The sequence below is a fragment of the Carex rostrata genome, chromosome 4, assembly GCF_964058835.1.
Source record: "Carex rostrata chromosome 4, lpCarRost1.2, whole genome shotgun sequence".
In the NCBI taxonomy this organism is placed as follows: domain Eukaryota; kingdom Viridiplantae; phylum Streptophyta; class Magnoliopsida; order Poales; family Cyperaceae; genus Carex; species Carex rostrata.
This window is the reverse complement of record NC_135921.1, coordinates 11,245,502-11,269,939: the sequence shown is the minus strand read 5'-3', so window position 1 is coordinate 11,269,939 and position 24,438 is coordinate 11,245,502. Positions and strand designations below refer to the sequence as shown.

General features: G+C 32.3%; 3 protein-coding genes across 3 annotated transcripts; 2 read left to right on the top strand and 1 right to left on the bottom strand.

The window, feature by feature from the left end:
* Positions 1-4,394: 4,394 nt before the first annotated feature.
* Positions 4,395-4,742, top strand: LOC144553246 (uncharacterized). Its single transcript, XM_078301342.1, has one exon. It carries the CDS (start codon positions 4,395-4,397, stop codon positions 4,740-4,742), a length of 348 nt encoding a protein of 115 aa, XP_078157468.1.
* Positions 4,743-7,145: 2,403 nt separating this feature from the next.
* On the bottom strand, positions 7,146-12,472 carry LOC144553344 (uncharacterized). The gene is made up of 5 exons (XM_078301462.1): positions 12,140-12,472; positions 8,448-10,681; positions 8,049-8,189; positions 7,569-7,662; positions 7,146-7,439 (listed from the first exon to the last, which is right to left on the bottom strand). Exon 2 carries the CDS (start codon positions 10,667-10,669, stop codon positions 8,543-8,545), a length of 2,127 nt encoding a protein of 708 aa, XP_078157588.1. The 5' UTR covers positions 10,670-10,681; positions 12,140-12,472; the 3' UTR covers positions 7,146-7,439; positions 7,569-7,662; positions 8,049-8,189; positions 8,448-8,542.
* A 4,403-nt stretch (positions 12,473-16,875) lies between these two features.
* Positions 16,876-19,335, top strand: LOC144552553 (DNA-3-methyladenine glycosylase (MAG)). Its single transcript, XM_078300518.1, has 6 exons — positions 16,876-17,291; positions 17,693-17,764; positions 17,842-17,965; positions 18,067-18,137; positions 18,653-18,710; positions 19,066-19,335. The coding sequence occupies exons 1-6, from the start codon at positions 17,016-17,018 to the stop codon at positions 19,245-19,247; spliced, it is 783 nt and encodes a 260-aa protein (XP_078156644.1). The 5' UTR covers positions 16,876-17,015; the 3' UTR covers positions 19,248-19,335.
* The last annotated feature ends 5,103 nt before the right edge of the window (positions 19,336-24,438 follow it).

The following is a 24,438-nucleotide window of genomic DNA, read 5'->3' as shown; positions in this document are numbered from 1 at the left end:
ATAAAAAAATATTTTTTTTTTTTTCTGATAACTTTTAATTAATTAAAAGTTCTCAATATAAAAATGGATTTATTTTTACCTTTTTACCGCGTGAGTAAAAACCAAAGAAACTGAAAAGTGTTTTTTAATAAGATGATAATTTCGAATATAGCTTTCTTCAGATAAGATAATATTAAATTATTAGAACAAGTTTATGTGCTTTGCTGCAAACTTAATGTCATCTAATAATAAAAAAATTATATGTGGTACTGTTTAAAGTAATTTTCTATTTCATATTAGAAACCAAAATAAAAAATAACTATACGGAATTATGCACTAAGCCACTAACACTGTTAATAGTAAGTTGCATGCAAATTTGTTTTAGCAACACTTCATTAATAATATGAAACAGCATAAAAAATTTCAATTAGTTTGAAACTTTCAATCTTTTAAGAAGAAGGATAAACAGTAAGTAGAGACTTCACTATGATGTAAGATAATACTAAAATGCAAATAATATGTCACTAAAAAAATTAGATTTTGTAGAGCTAATATTTTCTTTCTTAAGGATTCTAAGAATTATTGAAATAAAAAAGTTGGGGATCATTTTTTTTGTTTTGTTTAAGAGTTATTATGTTTTATTTCAAGATTGATTAAAAAAAGAGGACAGAGAATTCAACCAAAAATGCTATTATTTTTTGGTAATCAAATGAACACCCAATTACTATTTTGAAAATTCAGCAATGGCACATTTTCTTTAAAGCATGCAAAATATTAAAACATGCAATTTGAAGTTTTGACAACTTGTGTATGGATCAAAGTATTTATACATAAATTTTCTGCTCTTTATAGTTATTTTAAAAGTATTAATATGCGCTTTCCAAAGTCATAATATTTCTTCTCTAAATGTATACATATACTTAGAATGAACTATTTACCAAAGTCATAATATTTTTATCATTATGATTATTTACGATCAATGTATACATATTACTTAGAATTTAGAATGAACTATGCATTTTAGTAACTAAACATGTTTAAATCAACCAGAAATTTAGTGTTGCTAATTATTCCTATGATACATTATTGGGCACGTAAACTAAATAAAATCTCAAAGATGGTATCTCTAATTGGATGCCCGATGATGTAGAATGTAGACGAAGTCAGACTTTCGAACTATAGAAGTCAAATACATATAGGGATTAATTATATAAAAAAAATTATAGAGAATGAGAATTAATTTTACAATACCATACTATTTTACTCTAAATTATATAAAAAAAAATACACAAATAAAAATTGGAAGTCAAGCCTTCTAAATATTTAATATCTTGTGATCTACTATTCGGATTTCGAACATGCGACCTCATAATTTCTTAATGAAACATTTTGATTTTTTTTTGTTATAGTAGAAATAAAAATTTTGGTTATTCGAATAGGACTGAGTTTACTGGGATGACCTTTGATGGGTAATATTGGATTTTTGTACCGATTTTTGGTACATACTGAATTAGAAGTTGTCTTTTTATTTTGTCAAGAACCGGGTGTGTGAGTTCTGAAGTCATAAATCCAATTGAATTTGTCTTTTAGGGGAGGTTTAGATTAGAGTACTTCAGTTTAAATTATTTTCTAGTTTTCTCAATGATTTCTTAATGAAACGGACAAGTTATTAGCGAAGTACTGGAGGCATCCAGTGCAAGCACAACTGCTGATGATTCTAAGAATTAGAAGCATCCTTTTCTGTTGTGATAACAATATCTTTACTGTAGTTAGATTGCCTTTTACCATAGCCAATTATAGTTACATGTATAGAAGGCTATATATACACAGCATTGTAAGCATCTGAATAATGAGAAAGAATCTTTTCAAATCAATTTCTTCTTCTCTTATCTGATACAAGTTCATGCCTTTGTCAGGAAAAAAAGAAAGAACTAATGAGTTGTTTAACGTGGGCAGGTCCATGCCATCCACAGTGCAGCCATTGAATCAATCTCATCAAGAAACGAATTACTAGTAAATTTAACATGTCACGTGTTTTCAATCTTAGTTGTCGTTTCCATCAAAATATATAATTCTTTAACAGCGTTTCAGATCGTAATCTCAATTTATAATCAATTAATTTGGTCTAATCCAGAACTTTCTAGGTTTAGATGTTTTTTTTTTTAGGAAGGGTTTAGATGTTTTTAAATTTCTAATTATTTTAATCTATTGTTTTGGTCTAAAACATTTTTTTTCTAGTATTAGCTCACCGGAGCGAATCATTCATGATACCACTTACCGCCTCTACCAAGATAAATTGTGTTCAAAGTACGAAGTAGAGGTAGACAAATATAATTTTCAGGCGAGTTAATGTTGACAAAAATACTAGAGCTAATATGCATAATTTCATACAACAAAAATTATTATCTACACAGCGCATTGTAAATACAGGATTCACTTGTAAATAAAAAAAAAAATGCAATAATGATATAAAAACAAGTAGAGTATTGTATGTGCTATTTCCCGGCCATTTTTTTTAATACCGTTAAAAAAAAGAAAATTTTAAAAATGCCCCGAACGTTGGGCTTACGGGCGGCCCAAAAACCAAGCGGACAGCCCCTGAAGGGGACGGGTCACTCCTCTAGCAGACCCCCCCCCCCCCCCCGGGCGGTCCGCTTTTTTTTTTCCTAGTATTTAATTTAAATAATTTTGTGAATAAAAAGTCCTATTGTTTAGAGTGTATGCTAAAAAAATAAGACATTTGATATATTTATGAAGTGATGTTGTAACTCTTTAAAACTTTGATTTTTTTTTGTCGGTTGGATATCACAACCCTAAATATAACACATATATACATATACATATCTACACATATACACATATACATACATATACACATATACATACATATATACATATACACATATACACATATAAACATATACACAGATACACATATACACATATACATATATAAACATATACACATATACATACATATATACATATACACATATACATACATATATACATATATACATATACATACATATATATATATACACATAGAGATGGGCTACGGTGAGTTGTGAAGTAAAACGCGTTTCTACTTCACGCCGTATTTTTATTTTGAAAGTCCAAACGACCGATCCGAACCGTTAGATGTTTAATCCATATTGAAATGTGCTTGGAGACCAAATTTTACATTTTTTGGAATTTTTTTACTATTTATTAAGCATTTTTTAAAATTGCTGTTTTGTTGTGAACAGTAAAAACAGTAAAATTTTCTGGACCATCAGATCAGCGACATTCAAAATTGCTTAATAAATAGTAAAAAAATTCCAAAAAATGTAAAATTTGGTCTCCAAGCACATTTCAATATGGAGAACAAGATGAACGGTTTGGATCGATGTTTTAAACTTTAAAATCAAAAAATATGAGCGTGAAGTAAAATAGTCACTTTACTTCGCAACTCACCGTAGCCCACCTCTATACACATATACACATATACACATATGAACATATACACACAGTAGCGGAGCCAGCTCTTTGCAGGGGTGGGCAGTTGCCTACCCCTGGAAATTGAATTTTTTTGGACCGGATATAGTATTTTCAACCTTTGCCTACCTCTAAATTATTTGTTGCCTCCCTCTGGCCTCTGCAGCCCACAACCCTTGGCGTGGCCCAATTAATTCCTACCTTTAATTTAGGAATATAATAATTGCAATCAGCCAATCAAGTGCAAGAAGCCCAATTAATTCCTTGGCGTGGCCCGTTCAAAGAAAGAAGCAGAGCTGCAGAGGTGAGATTCCCTATCAATAGAAAGAAGCAGAGGCGCGCCCTGTTCAACCCTTCGCTGATTCAAAAGAAAGAAGCAGGACTGCAGCGGTGATTCAAAGCAAAGGGTTTACGGAGGCTATTCAAAGCGAAGCACGGAGGCGATTCAGAGCGAAGCATTCAACCCTGCTCGCTGATTCACGGAGGCAGACCCTGCTCTAGCGACAGATTGACAGTTTGAAACCTAACTCTATTTATTTTCTGTTTATAAATTGATAAAATCAGTTGCGACTAGTGAGTTGGATAAAATTGAGTACAAATATGTTTTCATTCTACTCAAATTGGATAAAATTGAGTAGAAATTTCTGTTTATACCCAAATTTTAGAAATTTCTGTTTATACCCAAATTTTTGTTTCATGCTACTCAAATTGCATAATTTATACCCTAAATTTCTGTTTATACCCACTTTAGGTTGATTTTGTAAAATTGAGCTGAACCCTAAATTTTTGTTTATACCCTAAATTTCTGTCTATTAGAGTATCAAAGATGGACAAGTACTATAAGAGGACATCTAAATCTCCAATTAGCTCAATTTTATCCCTCTGATTTCAATCAGTGGGAGCTCACTATCTTAGAAAATCAATTGGTGAATTACCACATGGATTTGCAAAGTGATAGTGATTTTTTGGAGGTAAAGAGCTTAGTTGAACTTTCTCAAAAGATGGTGGAAAAGAATAAACACACTGCTTATCCCTTGGTTTACAAATTAGTGAAATTAGCTTTAATATTGCCGGTGGCTACCGCAAGTGTTGAGAGGGTATTTTCGGCAATGAATGTGGTGAAAAGTCGCTTAAGGAATACAATGGGAGATCAATGGATGAATGATTGTTTGATTATTTATATTGAAAAGGATGTGTTTGCCCATGTGGATAATGAGAAAATTATGCAAAGATTTCAGAAGATGAAGAATCGTAGAGGATTGCTCGCTTCAATGTCATTGGCTTGAAAATTTCGTACTTATTGTTGGATTGTTAAAGTTATTAAATCAATAGATGAATTCTTGAATTGTTGAATTTTTTGGAAATTTTCATATTTCTTGGTGAATTGTTGGACTTATCAGATCATTGTATAAATCGTTGAATTTGTTGAAAATTTTGTATCTATTGTTGGATTATTCTGCCCACCCCTGGCTCAAATCCTGGCTACGCCACTGTATACACATATACACATATACATATACACATATAAACATATACACATATACAATTTTTTTATAAACTTATTTTTTTTATAATATATGTATATATAAATAGAGTAGAACTAGGGTGCTCTTAAGCTCGCCAAAGTTTTGGTGAGCTTAACTCTAAAACTTATCAAATCGATTTCAAATAACGAATCCGAACCGTTGAAACCTGCCTACCTTACGTGTGATGCATCTACATGTGAAATTTTTAAATATTCGAATTAATTTAGTATAAAGTTAAGCGGTCAAAATTAGAAGGTTAATAAATTAATTTTAGTGCATTCATTTTTTGAACGTTTTTGACCGCTTGACTTTATACTAAATTAATTTGAATGTTTAAAAATTTCACATGTAGATGCATCACACGTAAGGTAGGCGGATTTCAACGGTTTGGATTTGTTATTTGAAATCGATTTGATGAGTTTTAGAGTTAAGCTCACCAAAATTTTGGTGAGCTTAAGAGCACCCTAGTTTTACTCTATATAAATATATACATATACATATATTATATATATTATATGAGGAGGGATCAAGTTACAACAATTTTTGAGTTACAACAAGTTACCACAATCATTTTCTACATTTTCAAAGTCCAAATCGTCGATCCAAACCGTTAGATGTGATCTCTACAATAATATGTGCTTGGAGACCAAATTTTACATTTTTTGGAATTTTTTTTACTATTTATTAAGATGGGTACAAAATTCAATGGTCTGAATTTGACTAGTTTTTGTACCCATCTTAATAAATAGTAAACAAAATTCCAAAAAAATGTAAAATTTGGTCTCCAAGCACATATTATTGTAAATATCACATCTAACGGTTTGAATCGACGATTTGGACTTTGAAAATGTAAAAAATGGTTGTAGTAACTTGTTGTAACTCAAAAATTATTGTAACTTGATCCCTCCTCATATTATATATAATATACATATATATACATGTATTATATTATATATACATATATATACATGTATTATATTATATATACATATATATACATGTAGAGCAAGGCTACGCAACTTCGCAAATTAAACATGGTGTTTTAATTCGTGCTCATATCTCTAGTTTCGAAGTCCAAATAGCCGATCCAAACCGTTAGATGTTTAATCTATATTAAAATGTGCTTGGAGACTAAATTTTACATTTTTTTGAATTTTTTTACTATTTATTAAGATGGTTTGAAAATCGCTATTTTTTAATGCTTACCGTTGAACGAAACTTAAACTGCATTTTTGAGGCACTAAACGACTTTTTTTTTTAAATTCTGATACTTCCAATACGACGATGCTCGGTGTATCACCAGGCAAAATCGGATCCGTCTCGTCCTCCCCTTTCCGAAAAGTGCTCATACGTGCGAATCTGACTCTTGTAGCCAAAGTTATGGCTGTTTAAAGTTTTTCCGAAAACTAAACTTTGAAAATTCATAACTAACTGTAGAAAAATCCAAATAAATTGAAATTTGTGTCAATTTTGTGTATTTTTGAATGCTCTACATGCTAATGTAATCACTTTTGTAGCTTGGTTCTTGTATTAATCTAAACTTGCTAATTTACTAGTAGAGGTCAAATTTGATGTTTTTAGTGCATTGCACTATACCGGTGGCCTTTGCCTAGTGCTTAGCTGCAGAGTTTGGACTTCGTACCATACCAGAAATCAGTCTAGGGTGTTTTGCGCATGGACAAATATCTAATTTGAGATTTGAACATATTTTAGTAGTTCTAAACTACTGTTTTAGTACCATAAATAAAGAGAAGAAGATCAACAAGTTGTCAGAGCTTGAAATTTTTTGAATAAATGTCAAGTCCTTAATTACTGTTACATTTAGACTTGTGATATCTAAACAAAAAAAAATCAAAATTTTAAAGAGTTACGACACCACTTCATAAATATATCAAATGTCTTATTTTTTTGGCATGCACTCTAAACAATAAAACTTTTTTTTCACAAAATTATTTAAATCAAATACTAGGATCTCTAAAAAAAAAAAAACAGACCGCCCCAGCCCTTGCAGGGGCAGTCCGCTTGGTTTTTGGGCCGCTCGTAAGCCCAACGGTCGGGGCATTTTAAAAAAAAAAACAAATTGGAGGGCATTTTTAAAAAAAAAAATTTTAGGGGTATTAAAAAAAATGGCCGGCTATTTCCCTGTATTGGAAATTTTATTTATAGACTCTTCGTACATGCTTTCACTTTCCAATCAGCTCTTTATGCAGTATAAAAAAAATGTTTCTTATTTGAATCATTAGCTTCAACTACACAAATATTCAATTAAATAATTATCTACTTCAAGTACAGAAAAATATTTTCATCTGTTCATCCTTTCTTTTTCAGAGGAAAGAGGTGCCCCCACTTGTTCTCGTGGCTCTTCAGAGGATGCAAAATTGTGGTTAACATGCCAAGTACAACGAAGAAGTCCTCGTAGTGCAAGAAAACAGTTTGCAGTCATTTTGACCTTTAAACCTAAACACATAAAGATCAGAAATTAATCAGAAAATTGAACATGAAAAAACAATGAACTGACAAAAATGAATGGGTGGATATACATTGTAAAGTAATGATTGAAAAAAGTTATCAATATCATCATATTACCAAAAGCCACTAGCATAGACAATGTTGTTCATGGTGTTCATATGGCTGGGAATATACAACGCCTCCCCAAGAATGAAACACCGAGAGAAGGGATCTAAAATAAAGCAGAAACATTGAGGAGTGCTCAGGGAATTAAAGATGATTCGATATTGAAAATCTTATGAAATAGGAAAATTGGAATAAAAAAGGCACAGTTTGTGCAGTAATGCAAGTAAAAGCATGCAGCAAAGTATGTACTGGCCAAACTAAAAATCCTCAATTAAAGGGGTTGTTTTTTCTTATGGACATTTTCTTATAGAACCTCAAACCTCAAAACCTTTCATCCTCATTTAAGAGGCACACCAACTGATGAGTCCATTTTCTTTGAAGGACAGCCATTTTTATTTTTAAAATGAGGAAGAAAGGCTAATTGTGTGCCCTTATGTATAAGGAACTACTTGCAGTGCTGCATGAAATAATAATTACAGACACAACTCAAACCTCTGGAGGAAAGAAGTGCTGTTGACCGTCTCTTTTCTCTTCTTTTCTTGCTTCCCTTGGCAAACCAGCAGCTTTTGCATTGATTTTTCACTTGTGTCGGCACTAACAATTATTCACCCTTGCCTTCTCACTTCAAATAACCTAAATATAACACCAAGAAGTCAGTGATAGTGCTAAAAAAAAAAAAATACAAAGTCAGAAAATTTTAGGTTCATTTGCCATATTGTGTCATGCCACTAAGCGGGTAGAGAAACAATCCAGTGCATTAATAACTCAATTAAGTTCAGCAATTACAAATCAGAAGCCAGCATAAAACACAGAAGTAATATTAGCATCACATATTTTAAACCAGCTTCCAGTCAATAAAAGTACTGTAACAATATCAGAATAGAAAAATACCTTGCTTAGTCAACCAAAGATGAAGTAATCTATTTTAATCAGATATTAGAAGTCAAGATTTCATTCTTTCCAGTACCAGTTCATTGGTTTTGGTACTATTCTTGGGAAGTATATAGCTTGAGCCTCATTTTGCGAAATGTACAACTCTTAGGATACTGACATTTCCTAATACTATTTAACTTCCACATAACATTTTTAAACATAGTACGCAAACTTTTTGAGTTCTTCTCCAGAGAAACCAACCCCCTCTTTGCCAGATCTCTCAAAATTTCTTCCCCTTCCAAAAACCTACTTTCCAAACAAATTGTGTCAATTAACACGCTATACGTCGTGACATTTGGCCAGAGCCCCGCAATTTTCATCTCTTCATACAACTTGAACCCATCAGAAAACTTACCATTCACACACAAACCTGTTATTAGTATATTGTATACTACCGTATCTGGTTTTAAGCCACATTCATGTAACGATTCCTTCAAGTATAAAGCATCCTCCAGCCTACCCTCTTTGCATAGCCCATGCATAAGAGTCGCGAATGTACCAATAGTTGGTATGATACCTTCGCGAATTAGGTTATTAAAAACAGGTATCGATTCTTCAAGCTTCCCACATTTACAAAGACCTCTGATTATGGTGCTTTCGGCCACATTTTGGGGCACGAGTCCTAAGGCTATCATCTCATCTTTCAATTCAAAAGCGTCTTTGACATGACCAACTCGGCATTTCGCATTTATCAATGAAATATAATGTGTGTGAAGTGGCTCAAACCTCATATGCACCATTTCTTGCAAAACAAGATAGCTCTCATTAAAATAATTTTTCCTGTTCAACCCATATATTATGGCATCATAGGCCTCTCTATTTGGCAACACATCTAGAAGTCTCATGTGATTTAGAAGAGTCAAAGCGTGAGCCATCTGGTTTTTCTCGCTAATTTCAACAAGAAGCAAATTAAAGGTCAAATTATTGGGTAAAATTCTTTTCATGACCAATTTCTCTAGAAATTTTAAAGCAATATCCACCATATTCCCCTTGCAGAGTCCGAGAATTAGAACATGATATGTTACCCGATCTGGTTTGATACCTCTTCTTAGCATGACCTTATACAGCCCTAAAGATTTCAACACCTCTTGCTTCTTGATGTATAACTTCATGAGAGTAGTATAAGTAACTACATTCGGGTGGATTCTTCTCTTTTCCATCATTTGTATAATACTCTCCGCTTTCTCTACCTTTCCAGCCTTTGCATAAGACTCAATCACCGCATTAAATGCAATAATGTCCGGATATATCTCCTTGCGGTCCATCATTTCACAAAAGAAATATGATGCAGCTTTAAACAAACCTTCCTTCACAAATCCATTGATTAAACAAGTGTAAGTGACATGATCAGGAGGCAACTTGTGCTGCTCCATTTGATGAAACAACATAATAGCACTGGCAAGTTTACCTTGTCTCACTAGCCCACTAATAATTGTAGTATACGTATGTGAATTGGGTTTTAAATTATTTTCTGCCATCAAATCACATAGCCTACTAGCTCCGTCCAAATCTCCAATTTTACAAATCTTCGCTAGTAGGATGTTATATGCACTAGTGTAATCTTTGATTGCCGAAGGAATTAACCCGGGTTCATTCAAAAAATCATTTGCTTGCATCAAGCTATTGCCTCCACATAACCCCTTCAACAAAGACAAGTATGTGGGGCCACCCGGTAAATGGCCACATGTCACCATCTCATCATAATACGAGAAAGATTTCAAAGTATCCCCTCTTTTACAAAAACTATCTATTATGCAATTGAAAGTAGTCCCGTCAATATCAAGACCCAATTTATACATCCGTTGCATCAAAACCTCTGCCTCTGTCAACAAATCCAGTTTACAAAGCATGCAGATTAATGCATTACAAGAAACTTGGTTTGTTATTTTCACTGGACCTCTCTTTTGCAATAGCTTGTCAGCTGTACTCTTTTTAAAACTCTCTGACTTCATCGAAGAATGTTTTGGTTTTTTCTTTGTTTTGAGGTACCGATAGAGTACGGGGTCAAATGTAACAAAATTTCGGTAGTAACTTATTTCTTTAGTACTTTTGAGAACATATCCAGTCTTCTCGGGTTTTAGAAAAGGGTAAAAAGAGCCTACTGCGACATCAGAAGGGATTATATGAAGCGACAATTTTCTTGCTAGACTTGGTCTTGAGAAAAAAAGAACTGATTCCATTTTAATGTGGACCTGAAAAGAGAATGGATCAAAATTTAGTAAAAAATATACTCGAATTAAGCCAAGGGAAGTATGACTGCCAGTAAGGGGCAATTGCACAGGTACGACACAACGTTTGCAAGTTTGGAGTATGTATAAGCGAACGAACAATTTCTAACCAAAAAAATAAAAAACCATGGAAATAAAATGCCATCGTAGAGGTTTAACAGCAGCAGGATTATGTGCATGACCAAAAAGAACCACAACAAAAGCATTGAAATAGTTGCTAGAAATACAGGTAATTAGTAGGGACTTGGATAACTAGGGAGATGCAATTATACAGAGAAACACCCAACCCAAAACAAAAGAACAAATAAAATAAGAAGATAGATATTCCACAAAATTTACTCGATCTCGTGAGCCATGAGCAATGACATGAAAGTGTACAACCAGACCTATGGAAGTAAAATAAAATTACAAGGTGGTCATCCTATAGTCACTGCATAAGAACAGAGAGAGAAGCCAGGTAAACTGTTCTTCCTGCAAAAAACATTCAAGTGCTCTGTAATTAAGTAACAGAATATGCCTTTTAATCAATGTCCAAACTGAGCCAGAAACAAACATGGGTAAACTTGGGGTCACCAGGTCATCAGTTGTGACTGTGGGGCCAATTCGTGATATATTTCTAATATATCAAGACCATATGTAAAATATAAGCTTGCACATAACATCAGTATAAAGCCACATACAAGCACATGAAACAAGTTACTGGTACTAAAAGATAACTACTAATGAAGATTTGGTATAATACCTAAAACTAATACTTGTTAGATAAATTTAAAAAACAAATAATTCAAATTAATATATTAATGTCAGAAATTATGCTGCTGACACGACTTTTACCGAAATTAAAATGGCTTATTAAACTCCAAAATATTATACCTTCCATAACCTTTTTAACTGGGGAATAATCATAAATCATCATGAAGATTACATTTAGATCTGTCTAGCATCTACAGCCTAGAAAATACAAGTCAAACTGGGTTCAAGCATTTCATCAAACACCTTAAGGGCATTCAATGACGTAATGAACGTGGCTTAATTATAAACCTGTAAATTCTACCATATTCAATTTCAAAGTGAAGCAACAAATTAGGCAACATATGGTGAAGCTCTAGCCTTAAAAAAACACAATGTACATACTTTTATATAGGAAAATCAAATAGTATAATCAGGGAATAGCACAAGGTAAGTAGTGACTAGTGACATTACAATTTTATTTGTTAATTAGCAAGACCAGCCCACAAAGAGAGTAAGATCAAATCAATAAACAATTAAATTCTTAGTATATAATCTAACTACTATAGCCCCACTGTCCCAGTTTCAAGCTAATATCAATTGCTCAGAATCTTAAGACTCCATTTACAAAATTCTAAATAATAGAGGTAGGAAAGGTTATTTACAGAATTAAACTACATAAAGAAATCTTACAGGTAGAAAAACGGAGCTTCAATCCGATTAGCTTGCGCTCTTGATGTTGCTACAAGTTCTCGTTGGGTGCTTGTACAGAGAATTGGGGGATTTGAAAACGTGCCGTGCCATGGTCCGACGTGCTCGGAGCCAATTCCGTGCCCTTCTCACTAACACCAGGACCGAGTACAACACAGCTGCGGAAACGACACGGGTAAGCACGCCGTGCCGGACCGTGCTTCCGCGTGCCCACCCCCTTCTGCGCTCGGCGGCTCCGCCACGTCCCCGCCTGCCTCACCCCAACCCCCGCCCTTGAACTCTCTTGTTTTGCCCCTTTTCGCTGCCTTTTTCTGTCTCTTCTGGTTTCGTGAGATATCCAGAAACACGCGGAGAAAGAAGAGGACTTGGGGGCTGAAGTAGGGGTGTTAATGGCCTAATGGATACGATGAAGTTCGGATCCTACGAAGCAACTCAAATTTTGAGTTTTAGATTTGGACCGTACGATCAGACCAATCCAATCCGATCATTTGACCAATAGGAGGGCTCCATTTAGTTGAGGAAAATGAGAAACATGATCAGTTACGTTTGGACATGACACGCGAGTCACGATTACTTCTTAACATTTTGGTCACGACACGACACGTGTCACTGTTCACTTGGTCACAGCACGACACAGAACCAAAGTCACGGCGTGTTAGTCATGGCACGGTACATTTTTTTCCACTCTAGCTCCATTGCTTCATATTTCAATCATACTTCAATATTTTTATTTTCAATTTTAAAGTCCAAATCTAAACTGTTCAATGTAATATCCACATTAAAATATGATTAGAAATCAAATTTTATATTTTTTACTATCTTTTAAAATAGATACAAAATTATTGTTTTTTATAAAATTGTGTACCAACTAAAAACAATAATTTTGTAAACAATAGTACTAAAATTTTGTCTCCAATCATATATTAATGTGGATATCATATTGAGCAGTTTGGAACTTTAAAATTAGAGATAAAAATATTAAACATTTGAGTCCTCCTCTTTGACCAATTTTATCTGTAGTAAAATTAACGGAACCTTTTAATATCCATGTCAAAATAGATAGGTCCGATCTAGACTCAAAATTTGAGTTATTTAGGTGATATGAATTTGGAATGGTACAAGTCGATGGAGACAATTTTATGTCATATTCTTATAAATTTAATTTTATTCATACTCTACTCTTATTTATTAAATTTTATTTTTACTCATACTTTATTTTTAATTATTAAAATAACAGATAATGAAACAAATAATTATTGAATAAATTAATATCTTGTAATTTTTAATCTACATGATATAATAAACACACACACATATATAATATTGAAAACCCATTGTACATATAATACTATTAAATATAAAAAGTAGATTTTGTATTTATTGTTTAAAAATTGTAAAGGACGTGATAACAGTTCTCCAACTATAATTTTTCAACAGTATCTCAATTCTAAGAGTAAAAAACTTTGACAGTAATAATTTCTATCGCCTACTATATTAAAAAAAATCAGCGCCCACCAAATTAAAAACAATCAACAAGTCTTAATAGTGCTTCAATTACTAGAGTTTTAATAGTGTTTTAAGTAAGTTTTAAATATTTCTTCTAACAAATTTTAACAGTGATAACTTTTTTTTTTCGATCATTCTCGTCTATTTTACTGACGATCTGTGAGAAATTTTGTAAATCTAAAAATATGAACGTATATTGTATCTTTCAAATGAAATTCATAATAAAATATTTTTGAATTATATTTTGTGTAGCTATTTTTTTTATACCTCACATTATAATTCTTAATAGTATTTCTCACAAGTTTTAAAAGTATTTTTAGAATGACAATTTAAAGAGAATGTTTTGAATGACAATTGAAAAGTTCTCTCATTGTTGAACCTGAATTAAATGGCTACAATGTTGTTTGAGCTCTAGATGTGGTCTTATTTTGTCATCAGTTTATTTTATTTTCCATGAGGTCAAAATGAGAATTAATGAGAGTTAATTTTAATAAAAAAGACAATGAATTGCGTAAATATAAGAGTAATTTATTAGATAAATATGACATTTTGAATTTTATGACGGGTACACATGAAAAATTGTTTTTGGCTTTAATCATAGTTAGTAGACAATTAGATTAATTTTTTTTATAAATAGGATCATATTTGACTGTAGAATAAGAGGCGGAGTAAAATTAACACTTCATATAAACTGTCAAACAAAAAGTATAATAAAAGAAATAAGATAAAATAAAAAGTGAATTAATTCGGAGTAATTTATCACATCTTCAAATGGATTACCTCTGTATTTAAGACTCAATATCACAAACAGATATTTATATTCCAATTTTTTACTCCTCTAGACATATTATTATAAATCATGATTTAAGCTATCAAATAAGATATACAATAAGAATAAGATGAAATAAGCAACTTACGCCTTCTTATATTTTAAGTAACAATCAAACACAAACATTACGTACAAGATTACAATAAAAATAAAATGAAACAAGCAACTTATGCCTTCTTAAAATTTAAGTAACGGTCAAACATTACATACAAGATTACAATAAAACAATAAAATATTTATATATAGCTTTAAAATTGTATCAACATCTTATCATAATTAGACTTTAAAATTCGATCCTTGATGCGATATGTCTCATTGATCAGCAATACGATTGAATATTTTTTTAGTTATTTCCTTTGTACGAGCAACTTCTCAACTGCCATCGAACTTATTTATTTGAATTATACTCAGCAACCAGTACATTTTTCTTCAAATTATACTCAATATGACAGCATTCAAACGCTTTGGTTTTGTAATTGTTGGTAAATACGGACCCTACTGGTCTCTGAGAAAAATAATATTTATCAGCACTCTTTTTCGTTTTTTACATGCGTACCAAACAAAAACTTGAAGTTAAAAGTATGCAAAATAAACCCAATTTTTGTATTCATAATATTAAAAAAGAAGAAGTAAAATTCATTGCATTATTTATCTAAAAAAAATCAACACTAATAAAGTCGTCATAATTCATTGCAGTTGTAAAATTGGAGTATATGACTGTATAATGAATAATGATTCATGTCAGTCCATGAGTTGTTAACATTTATTGCAGTTCATGAACTGCAACGAATCATTAGTCATATAAACATAGTAGTTTTGAACATTTTGCAAAATAATGCTATTTATTTATTTTATTTTTTTAATGCTATCAATAAAGAAATCAGCCTACGGGCATTACGCTAAAAAATATATATATAAAAGAAATCGAAAAATAAACTCAAATCAATAATAGAATTATTGAGAAAACTAATTGAGACATATTAAACAGCAATATGTTGAGAGACTGCCAACTTGTTGTAAATGATATTATATTAAATAATTATAACCATCTCCACATCTCTATCTCCTCATTTATTTCTGCATTTTCATTAAAAGAAAATTGTACTATGTTCCCACTAATTTTATGGTTCCCCTTTTTCGGTTGTCACACTAGTCCTGCGTTAGCTTTCATAAGTATAAATACTAAAATATAAAATATTAATACTTGCATGCATAACTTGATATGACCACCTCTTTTCCAGCCCTCGATAGTCCCTTCGTCAATCTTCATCAAATCAAGTAGTGGGGACCCTGCATCTCCGTATCAACATTCTCTAATCGTCCCTGTGTAACTGCGTTAACATTTCTCTAACAAAAATAATTGACCATATAGGTATAATATTCCAGTGCGTAGGTATAAATAATTGTAATACTTGATATTAATATTTTCATATGTCAGCTAGTGTCATATGTAAAAAGTACGTGCAAGTATACGTATAAATACTTGCACGATGAGGTATAAATATTTGTGTGATGACGAACCTAAAATTTTGTCACCATGGATCTCATTTGAAAAAAAAAATTGCTTAGAAGACGTTCGTGGTTTTAGATTCACAAAATTTCTCATATATCATTAGAAATGCGAACGAGATTGAATAAAGAAAAAATCCACATCTAAAAATGTGTATGGTCCTCGATATAGTTTGAGATTTGGTTGGAGAGATAATTATTTATATAAAAGTTATTCATCTTATAGATATAAATATTTCTATTCCTAAGTATAAATACTTCGGTATATAAAAATTAATATTTTAGAAAAAAAGAATTAGTGCTAAAGCTTTTGTAATTCCAAAACAATTATAAAAGTTAAGTCCACGGATAAACAGAGAGACAGAGTTCCTGGACAATTAGCAGAATCATATTATATTTCGTCAAAGCGTGCATAATTCATACATCTATATAAATAAGAGTGAGTCTATGGTACTATGCATATTACGATTTGGCACCGTGCTATGGCTCTATATTCGAGTTTTCAAATCCTAACGGTCGATCCGAACCGTTCATCTTGTTCTCCATATTAATATGTGTTTGGAGACCAAATTGTACATTTTTTGAAATTTTTTTACTATTTTTTTAGATATTTAGAAAATCACTTGATCTGAAAATTCTGGACCATCCAAAAACAGTGATTTTCAATAAATTTAAAAAAATAGTAAAAAAATTTCAAAAAATGTAAAATTTGGTCTCCAAACACATATTAATATGGAGAACAAGATGAACGGTTCGAATTGACTGTTAGAATTTGAAAACTTGAATATAGAACCGTAGCACGGTGCCAAATCGTAATATGCATACTCGCTCTATAAATAAAGTCCACTCTATCTCCAAGTCCACCCTACTCGTATGATACGTTCACCGACCCATTCAACTTTCCCGCTGAAGTACCAATCGATCTCCGCCGTCCATTTCCCTCCTGTCGTTCCTCCCAAGCCAAAACACGCCATCAGATCAATCCCCCTCCCACCTCGTCCCGACTTCCTTCTGATGACTGGCGGTGCTCGCACCAGCACTAGCACAACTTCGCCTCGGTTCAAGCGAACCGCTACTAGAAAGTGCTCCAAGAAGGCCACCAAAGCAGTCCAAACAAAACCCGCCGTAGAAGAGTCTGCTGGTGTGGGGTCCGTTTCCAGGCGGTTACTGTTGCCTCAACTAGGTTCGATTTTGCCCCGGGATTTCTTTGAAATTGACTCACTTGACCTCGCACCTCGCCTCCTTGGGAAGTATCTAAGGAGAGATGATGTTGTTCTTCAGATCACTGAGGTTTTGTGTGTATTTCGGTTTACTTCTAACTTCAATGCAGTAGTGCTGTAGTGACCCAAATTAGCATAATTTTCTCAGTAATTAGGCCTCTTTTTTTCTTTTGGAACTTTTCATGAATTAGGGTTGACTAAAATTATATTCAAGCTTATTGTTTATTGTAAGTCTTGAATGCATAGTGCTTTAGTGACCCAAATTAGCATAATTTTCTCAGTAATTAAGGCCTCTTTTTTTCTTTGACTAAAATTTTATCCAAGCTTATCTATTGTTTATTGTAAGTCGAACATTTTTGTGCTGTTAAGCCATCACTCATACTATGACGTCTTATTGTCATAGTCACAGCTCACAATAATTTACAAATTGAAATCAACAATTTATGGTAGATACAATCTGTTCTATTACAGGTGGAAGCATACAGACCGAACGATTCAGCATGCCATGGTCGAGTTGGCGTAACTCCACGTACTGCTCCACTCGTGAGTGCCATTGTCTTTGTATTTGACAGTATTATTATATTACTAATGCATCAGCAAATTATACATTCGTTTAACAGTTCGGGCCTGGAGGGCATGCATATGTGTACCTGTGTTATGGCATGCACATGATGCTTAATGTGGTTGCTGACAAGGAGGGAGTCGGCGCAGCTGTTTTGATTCGGTCGTGTGCGCCTATAAGCGGTACAGCTATTTATGTGTTCAATTAATCTAATGTTTTTTTTATTGTTTCATCCTGTTTATTTTAGTCCCTTGTTCTTCTAAATTTTTTTAGATCCATACAGGTCTGGAGGCCATTCAGGAAAGGAGAGGCCAGAAGACTGATAAGCCCATTTTATTAACAGGCCCAGGAAAGGTTAGATTGAAAGTTCTTCTCTATATTTTTTTTTTATACTTATAATTTTCGAGTGAATCTATGGTAATATGCATATTACGGATCGATCTGTGCTATGGATCCATATCTCTGTTTTCAATTCCATATGAAAATATACTTGGAGACCAAATTTTATATATCTTAGATTTTTTTACTATATTTTAGATAGGCAGAATATCACTTGATCTAAGAATTATGGACCATCTGAGAGCAGTGATTTTCTACCTATTTAAAAAGAATAGTAAAAAAAATTATAAATATGTAAAATTTGGTCTCCAAGTATATTTTCATATGGAGATTATGTTTAATGGATTGGATCGACTGTTTAAACTTTGAAAATAGAGATATGGATCCATGATATGCATATTATCATCATTTAAATGATCTCGTTGGAATTCTGTGTCTTGAGCATCATCACTTACAGTGTGCACTTTTAGCTTCATATTTAAGTGTTGTTTTAGTGTATGCTATCTGATGGGACCCTTTCTTATTATCAGGTTGGACAGGCTTTAGGGATTTCTACTGATTGGTCGCACCATCCTCTTTATACGTCAGGTTGATATACGTTTGGATGAGAAAATGTGTAACTGTTACATTTGTGTCCAGTCGGACTCATAGTCACTTGCCAGCACAACAATTTACAGTTTGAATTGTGTGGTGGGTAACCGCTGTTTATATGTCATACTGTTCTTGGAAAATCTATTTTGAAACAGGGATCACTTGGTTGCAGTACTAGCATCTATACCAACTGTGGTCTTGTAGATGTTGTGAACTAATAATTCCTTGTACCAGGTACAGTTGGTACTGCTTAATTATCTGATAACTGTACATATGCTGTAACTGTTTTGATACACTCTTATTTATCTTTATTTACTAGATAGTCAATATAATTTTTCCTTGTTTACTATAGGTGGACTAGAAATACTAGATGGACCTGAACCGGAGAATGTATTAGCTGGGCCGCGTGTAGGGATCGACTATGCATTGCCGGAGCATGTCACCGCACCTTGGCGGTTTGCCATTGCGGATACACCATGGATAAGTACCCCAAAAAACACACTTAGGCCTCGAGAAGATATTAAAAAACAATGATCAATTAAAGTTTAAAGGCTTTGTTTGCTTCAAGCATTTTGTGCCCATTGTTTGTTAATATATTTTGTGCCCATTGTTTGTTAAATAAAGCAACGTAAAATAGTCTAAAAATTGTGATTATCAAATACAAATGTTGGTGACTCACATCTTTTTCAGAGTTTAAAATTTTCACAATTTTCACACTAATTTAGTTGACACATATCATTGAATTTATTGGGCCTTTTGTCGCTACCTTTACAAAGCCCAATGTACAGTCCACTTGTAGGATTTTCCTGCAAATAAGGATCAAGCTTATTGCTTATAGCAAGGGATAAAGATTTTTCTAGAGCAGTTTTAACTTCATGCAGCGTACAAACTATATAACTAAAACAACATTGTATATATTTCATGCGCTGCATAAAATCAAAACTGCTCTGTTAAAATATTTACCCATAGAAAAGGAATCAAAGCAATTCAATTCAATGCATCCTGATTTTGATACTAGATATGTAGTTCAATCTCTTGACAACACTCCAAGTGCATTTTTAGGAATGTGGATTGTGACGCCACGTGTAGACAGGCGTGTAAGTTATATGATTTTTCTTTGCTTGACTTGAAAGTCAGTCTCCCTAAACTGCGTCTAAATTTGGGCTTTCTAATTCTGCCTCTGTCATGCTCTGGTGTTAGTAATATTTTGAGTACCTTGCCAAGCAATCTCAGAAACTTCGCAGAGATGTCAAAAATTTTGGCATATCCACAGGTTCAAAATTTCTGGAAGCACAGGTTCAAAATTTTGACATATGATTATGCTTTAAAATATGACGACAATTTTCGGTTCAAAATTTTTGACATATGATTATGCTAATTTTCTAGTTATGTCCCTGTCTAGAATGAAATATGACATCTTTCTTTTGATGTTTTTGATTTGTGATGGGTTCATGATCAATTTTCACAAGGGACATTTAACAAATTTAAAAATAAATGTCCCCACTAATGGAAGCCTTTATGTGGAAAAAAGTACTTTAACACGGAAAAAAATATACTTCCCATTGCATGGAAAAGCTGAATACATATGTATTCACATAATTTTTATCAGAGGTTAACAATTTTTGCACTATCATTTAAATTAGGTTCATTTTGTTTCTTCACTTAAGACGTTCTTTTTATTTTTTCAAATTCAAAAATTTCACAAGTTCTTATTCTGATCGGCCACACAATAGCTTCACTTACATATATTCAAAAATATTTATGGGAAGATTTTTATTTTTCTGAAAAGTATTTTATTTTTCTAAAACGAGTTAAACTACTTATTAAAAATTGTATAATATACAAATTAATTAGGAGGGTTCCAATGCTGGTATGGTGTCAATAAAATTAACACGACGGATCCAATGTCAATGATCAAATCGGTAACAAATGGTGCTAATTTTTTTATTCGTACTTAAATTAACAAATATAAACCGTTAGATATATTTAAATCATCTTAATTATATGTATATAAAAAAATATATATGAGATTTTGGTTTGAGAACGCTTAAATCTGATTATTTTAGCTCTGTTAATTTTATCAAGCTGGGAATTAATGATGTAGTTTTTATGTACGCATATCAAATTAAAATATTTGGTTATTTAAGTGTTTTAAAAATACTTATTTGAACAATTGATTAATGAACTCCATCTATGGAGTAATTGGTTCATAGCTTTCGATAACTTAAAATATAGATGATCTTTATTCGGATACATGTAAGTATGAGGTATAGATGAATGAATTTTGGAACAACTAATAATATCTGATTTGCAAATTGTAAAACAATTAAACAAGCACGTGAAGGTTATTAATTTATTTATCAGTCAATTGTTACCTGTCAAAGTCAGAATCAACCAAGGAAAAGTTAATATATTATGTACCATGTTTACCATGTCAAACAATCAAATCGGGTCAGACTTGTTAATTAAGAGTTGCTTTCTCAGTTTATACAGTAACGACCAAGCACTGTTTAGAATATATGAGTCACTGTACCATGCATCATCCCTCTTGTATATAAATCAGATTCATTGAATTTCAAATGCCACCGAATCGTGTGGCTTGTTACTAACAGACCAAGCCAAAGAATTATTAATAATAAAAAATATTAAAGATATTGACAGTACTATTTTGGCTTCATGCAAAGTAGAAATCATAAAATTTTCATTTTAATTCTACTGTCTATGCACTACGTACAACAAAAACAATACTGTCAATACATGTCATAATCAATCATATGTTCTATCCGACAATCATACCATATAAACAATTATTTGTGGAATATAAGAAAGGGGCAAAGCTATATAAAATACGCGGTTAACCGTATAGTACAAAGGAAAAGGTCTTCTACACTCTTGTGCGGACAAGGAAAGGAAGTTTCTTACAAGGGATCTTTTGTCACAGAGGATTGGTCCTCTAATGGTGTTGCATTAATTAGATATTCACTTTTTTAATTTTTTACAAGTACAAGTCTTATAATTATACAATGTCTCTAACAAATTTTAAATTAAATCTCTAATTCAGTCTTTATTGCAGCAAAAATTATGCCACTCATTATACTGTCTTTTTTTAATGGTAATAAATATGATAATTAATGATAGTGTGGATTTCACATAAATAAAGTGCATGCATAAGCAACAACAAAAATTGTAAGGTATTAATTAATATGGATTCCCATAAATATATCATTTCTATAATATCAAGTATTAAAACGATTTTTTATCAAGGATAGGGGTGTCAATGGGTACGGTACGGGTCGGGTGGAGACATTTTCATACCCATACCCTACCCATACCCATTAAAAATTGATCTTACCCTACCCTACCCTTACCCGTTAATATTATCGGGTAACGAAACGGTAGCGGGTGAATAACGGATAATACTAGTATAATAATTAGTTTTATTATATTTTACAAATTAAACATAAAAAACTCATTCATTTTAACACATATATAATTGCATTTCTAATAAAAAAATAAAATAAATGTGCAATCAATTCCAACTAAATTATTTTTTATAAAGAATAAAAATTTAAAAACACGAATATACATTTAAGTGGGTTGAAAATTGAATTGAGTATACATTTAAGTGGGTTGGAAATTGAATTTAATATATATTTGGATTTTATAATTACCCTATAGGGTAACGGGTACGAAATAGTCATTACCCATACCCTTATCCATTTATTTAACGAAAAAAAATTCTTACCCATACCCATACCCAATAAGCTAACGAAAAAAAAACCTTACTCATACCCGCCTTATCGAATACGATACGGGTCGGGTAAACGGCTAAAAAGGTACCATTGACACCCCTAATCAAGGATACATGCATTCACATGATGAGTCATGCAAAATCTGATATTAATATCCATCTTTATGTGTTTTCTTTTCGGTTGATTTCTTCAGAATTAAAAAAAAAATTCTCATGCTGGGATGTTCCGCTATTAATTAATGACTCGCCACATGATCTTGCATGTTTGTACCTGCCACAGGGAATCTTGAATTCAACAAAACGTGAAGATTTCTCTGATCTCCTTGCAAACCAAGAAACACAAAATCTTTGCCTATTGCGTGTATCTTATTAGATAAGTCTATCCCATGGTTCTACATCTCACACCTTTATATATATATTTAGAACAAACCAAATCAAACTAAATCAAATACAACACACACTCTCTCTCTCTTTCTCTGCACAAACAGAAGCTAAAGATCCTCTTCAAACAAACAAGCAAAGTTCAAGTTAATCATGGCCATGGAAAGCATGATATCTCCCGAGATGACCGACATTCTGAGGAAGATCGCAGTTTTTCTGCTGGTACAAGCGCTTGTTTATTTGATACTCGCCAAATCGTCGAACATTTTCTCGGAGAATTCACCGATGAGGTCTCTCAGCTTTCGGCCAGCGCGCTCGGCTAGTATGAGGCGGTTGTTAGCGTACTTATCTGATGTTCCCATGGACGGCGACGATGGGTTGTCGGCTTCATCTCCAACTTATTATCAGCTAGACAAAGCCGCAAGCCCAAAAACTATGTAGATTAAAATTTTGATTGGTTGATTTAGAATTTTAGTTTGTAAATACTGGTTTGGCTAAAAAGAGGTTGTAATTAATTTTTATTGGTTTGGCTAGAGGTTTGTATTATTTGTTTAATTCGATTGTTATTATATCATTCAGATTTAGGTCTATATGTTTGATTTTTCGGATTTGAAGTCAAAATTTCAAATGAGACCACAATTGTTGTTCCTAGGTACTATCCGCTGATCAACATTTGAATTACTTTTTTGTTCTTTGTTATTTTGTTTCTTTTATTTCCTTAATTTTTTTTTTAGCCAATGTTTAGTTGAGGCTTTTGATTTTTTATTTAATTTGTGAGATTTCAATTATTAATTGGTTAGAATTGAAAATCTACTTTGCTCTGGGATATCGGCAAAAGAATCAGTTTGAAACCACAAGAGAAGAGAAGAGAAGAAAGAGAGAGAGAGCAGAAGGGAAAAAAAAAAAAAAATCATCTCCCAATCTTTCGAATTCTCAAAACTGTCGCTTTTTCTACTTTTCTCCTCTTCTTATCTCCTCTTCTCTCCTTCTCTCCTTCTCTCCTTCTCTCCTTCTCTCATGACAAAAGAAACACTTTACTGTTAAATATAGTTAAATTTTTGTTTTAAAATTTGATATTCGCAGTTAAAAGAAAGTTAAAAACATGTTATGATCATCCTTATTTATGTTTGAGAAGACTATGTACCGACAGCGAACAAAACATGGAAAAGGAACATTGCGTGGGAAGCCATGGTAATGTTTCCTCGTAAATTGAGCATCGTACACCATTTTAAAAGGTGGGAAATAAGCCCTTTGCCGAATTTTATATTAAATTTAAAAAAATATCCGATTTTGTTGTTTTCGAAATATACCCATTCTGAAAAAAAAATTTCCTGAATTAAACTCTAAATCCGGAAAATTTTTTTTCCGGAAACTCGGTTCTAACTCCGGAAATTTTTTTTCCGGATTTAGAATTTTTTTTTTTTGCTAAATCCGGAAAATTTTTTTCCGGATTTAGGAATTTTTTTTTTTAGGAATTTTTTTTTTTAGGAAATTTTTTTTCCGAAATTTTTTTTTTTCAGTTTTTATTTATAATTTATTTATTTTTTGTATTGAAGTATTACAAATATTTAATATATTTTTTAAAAAATAGAT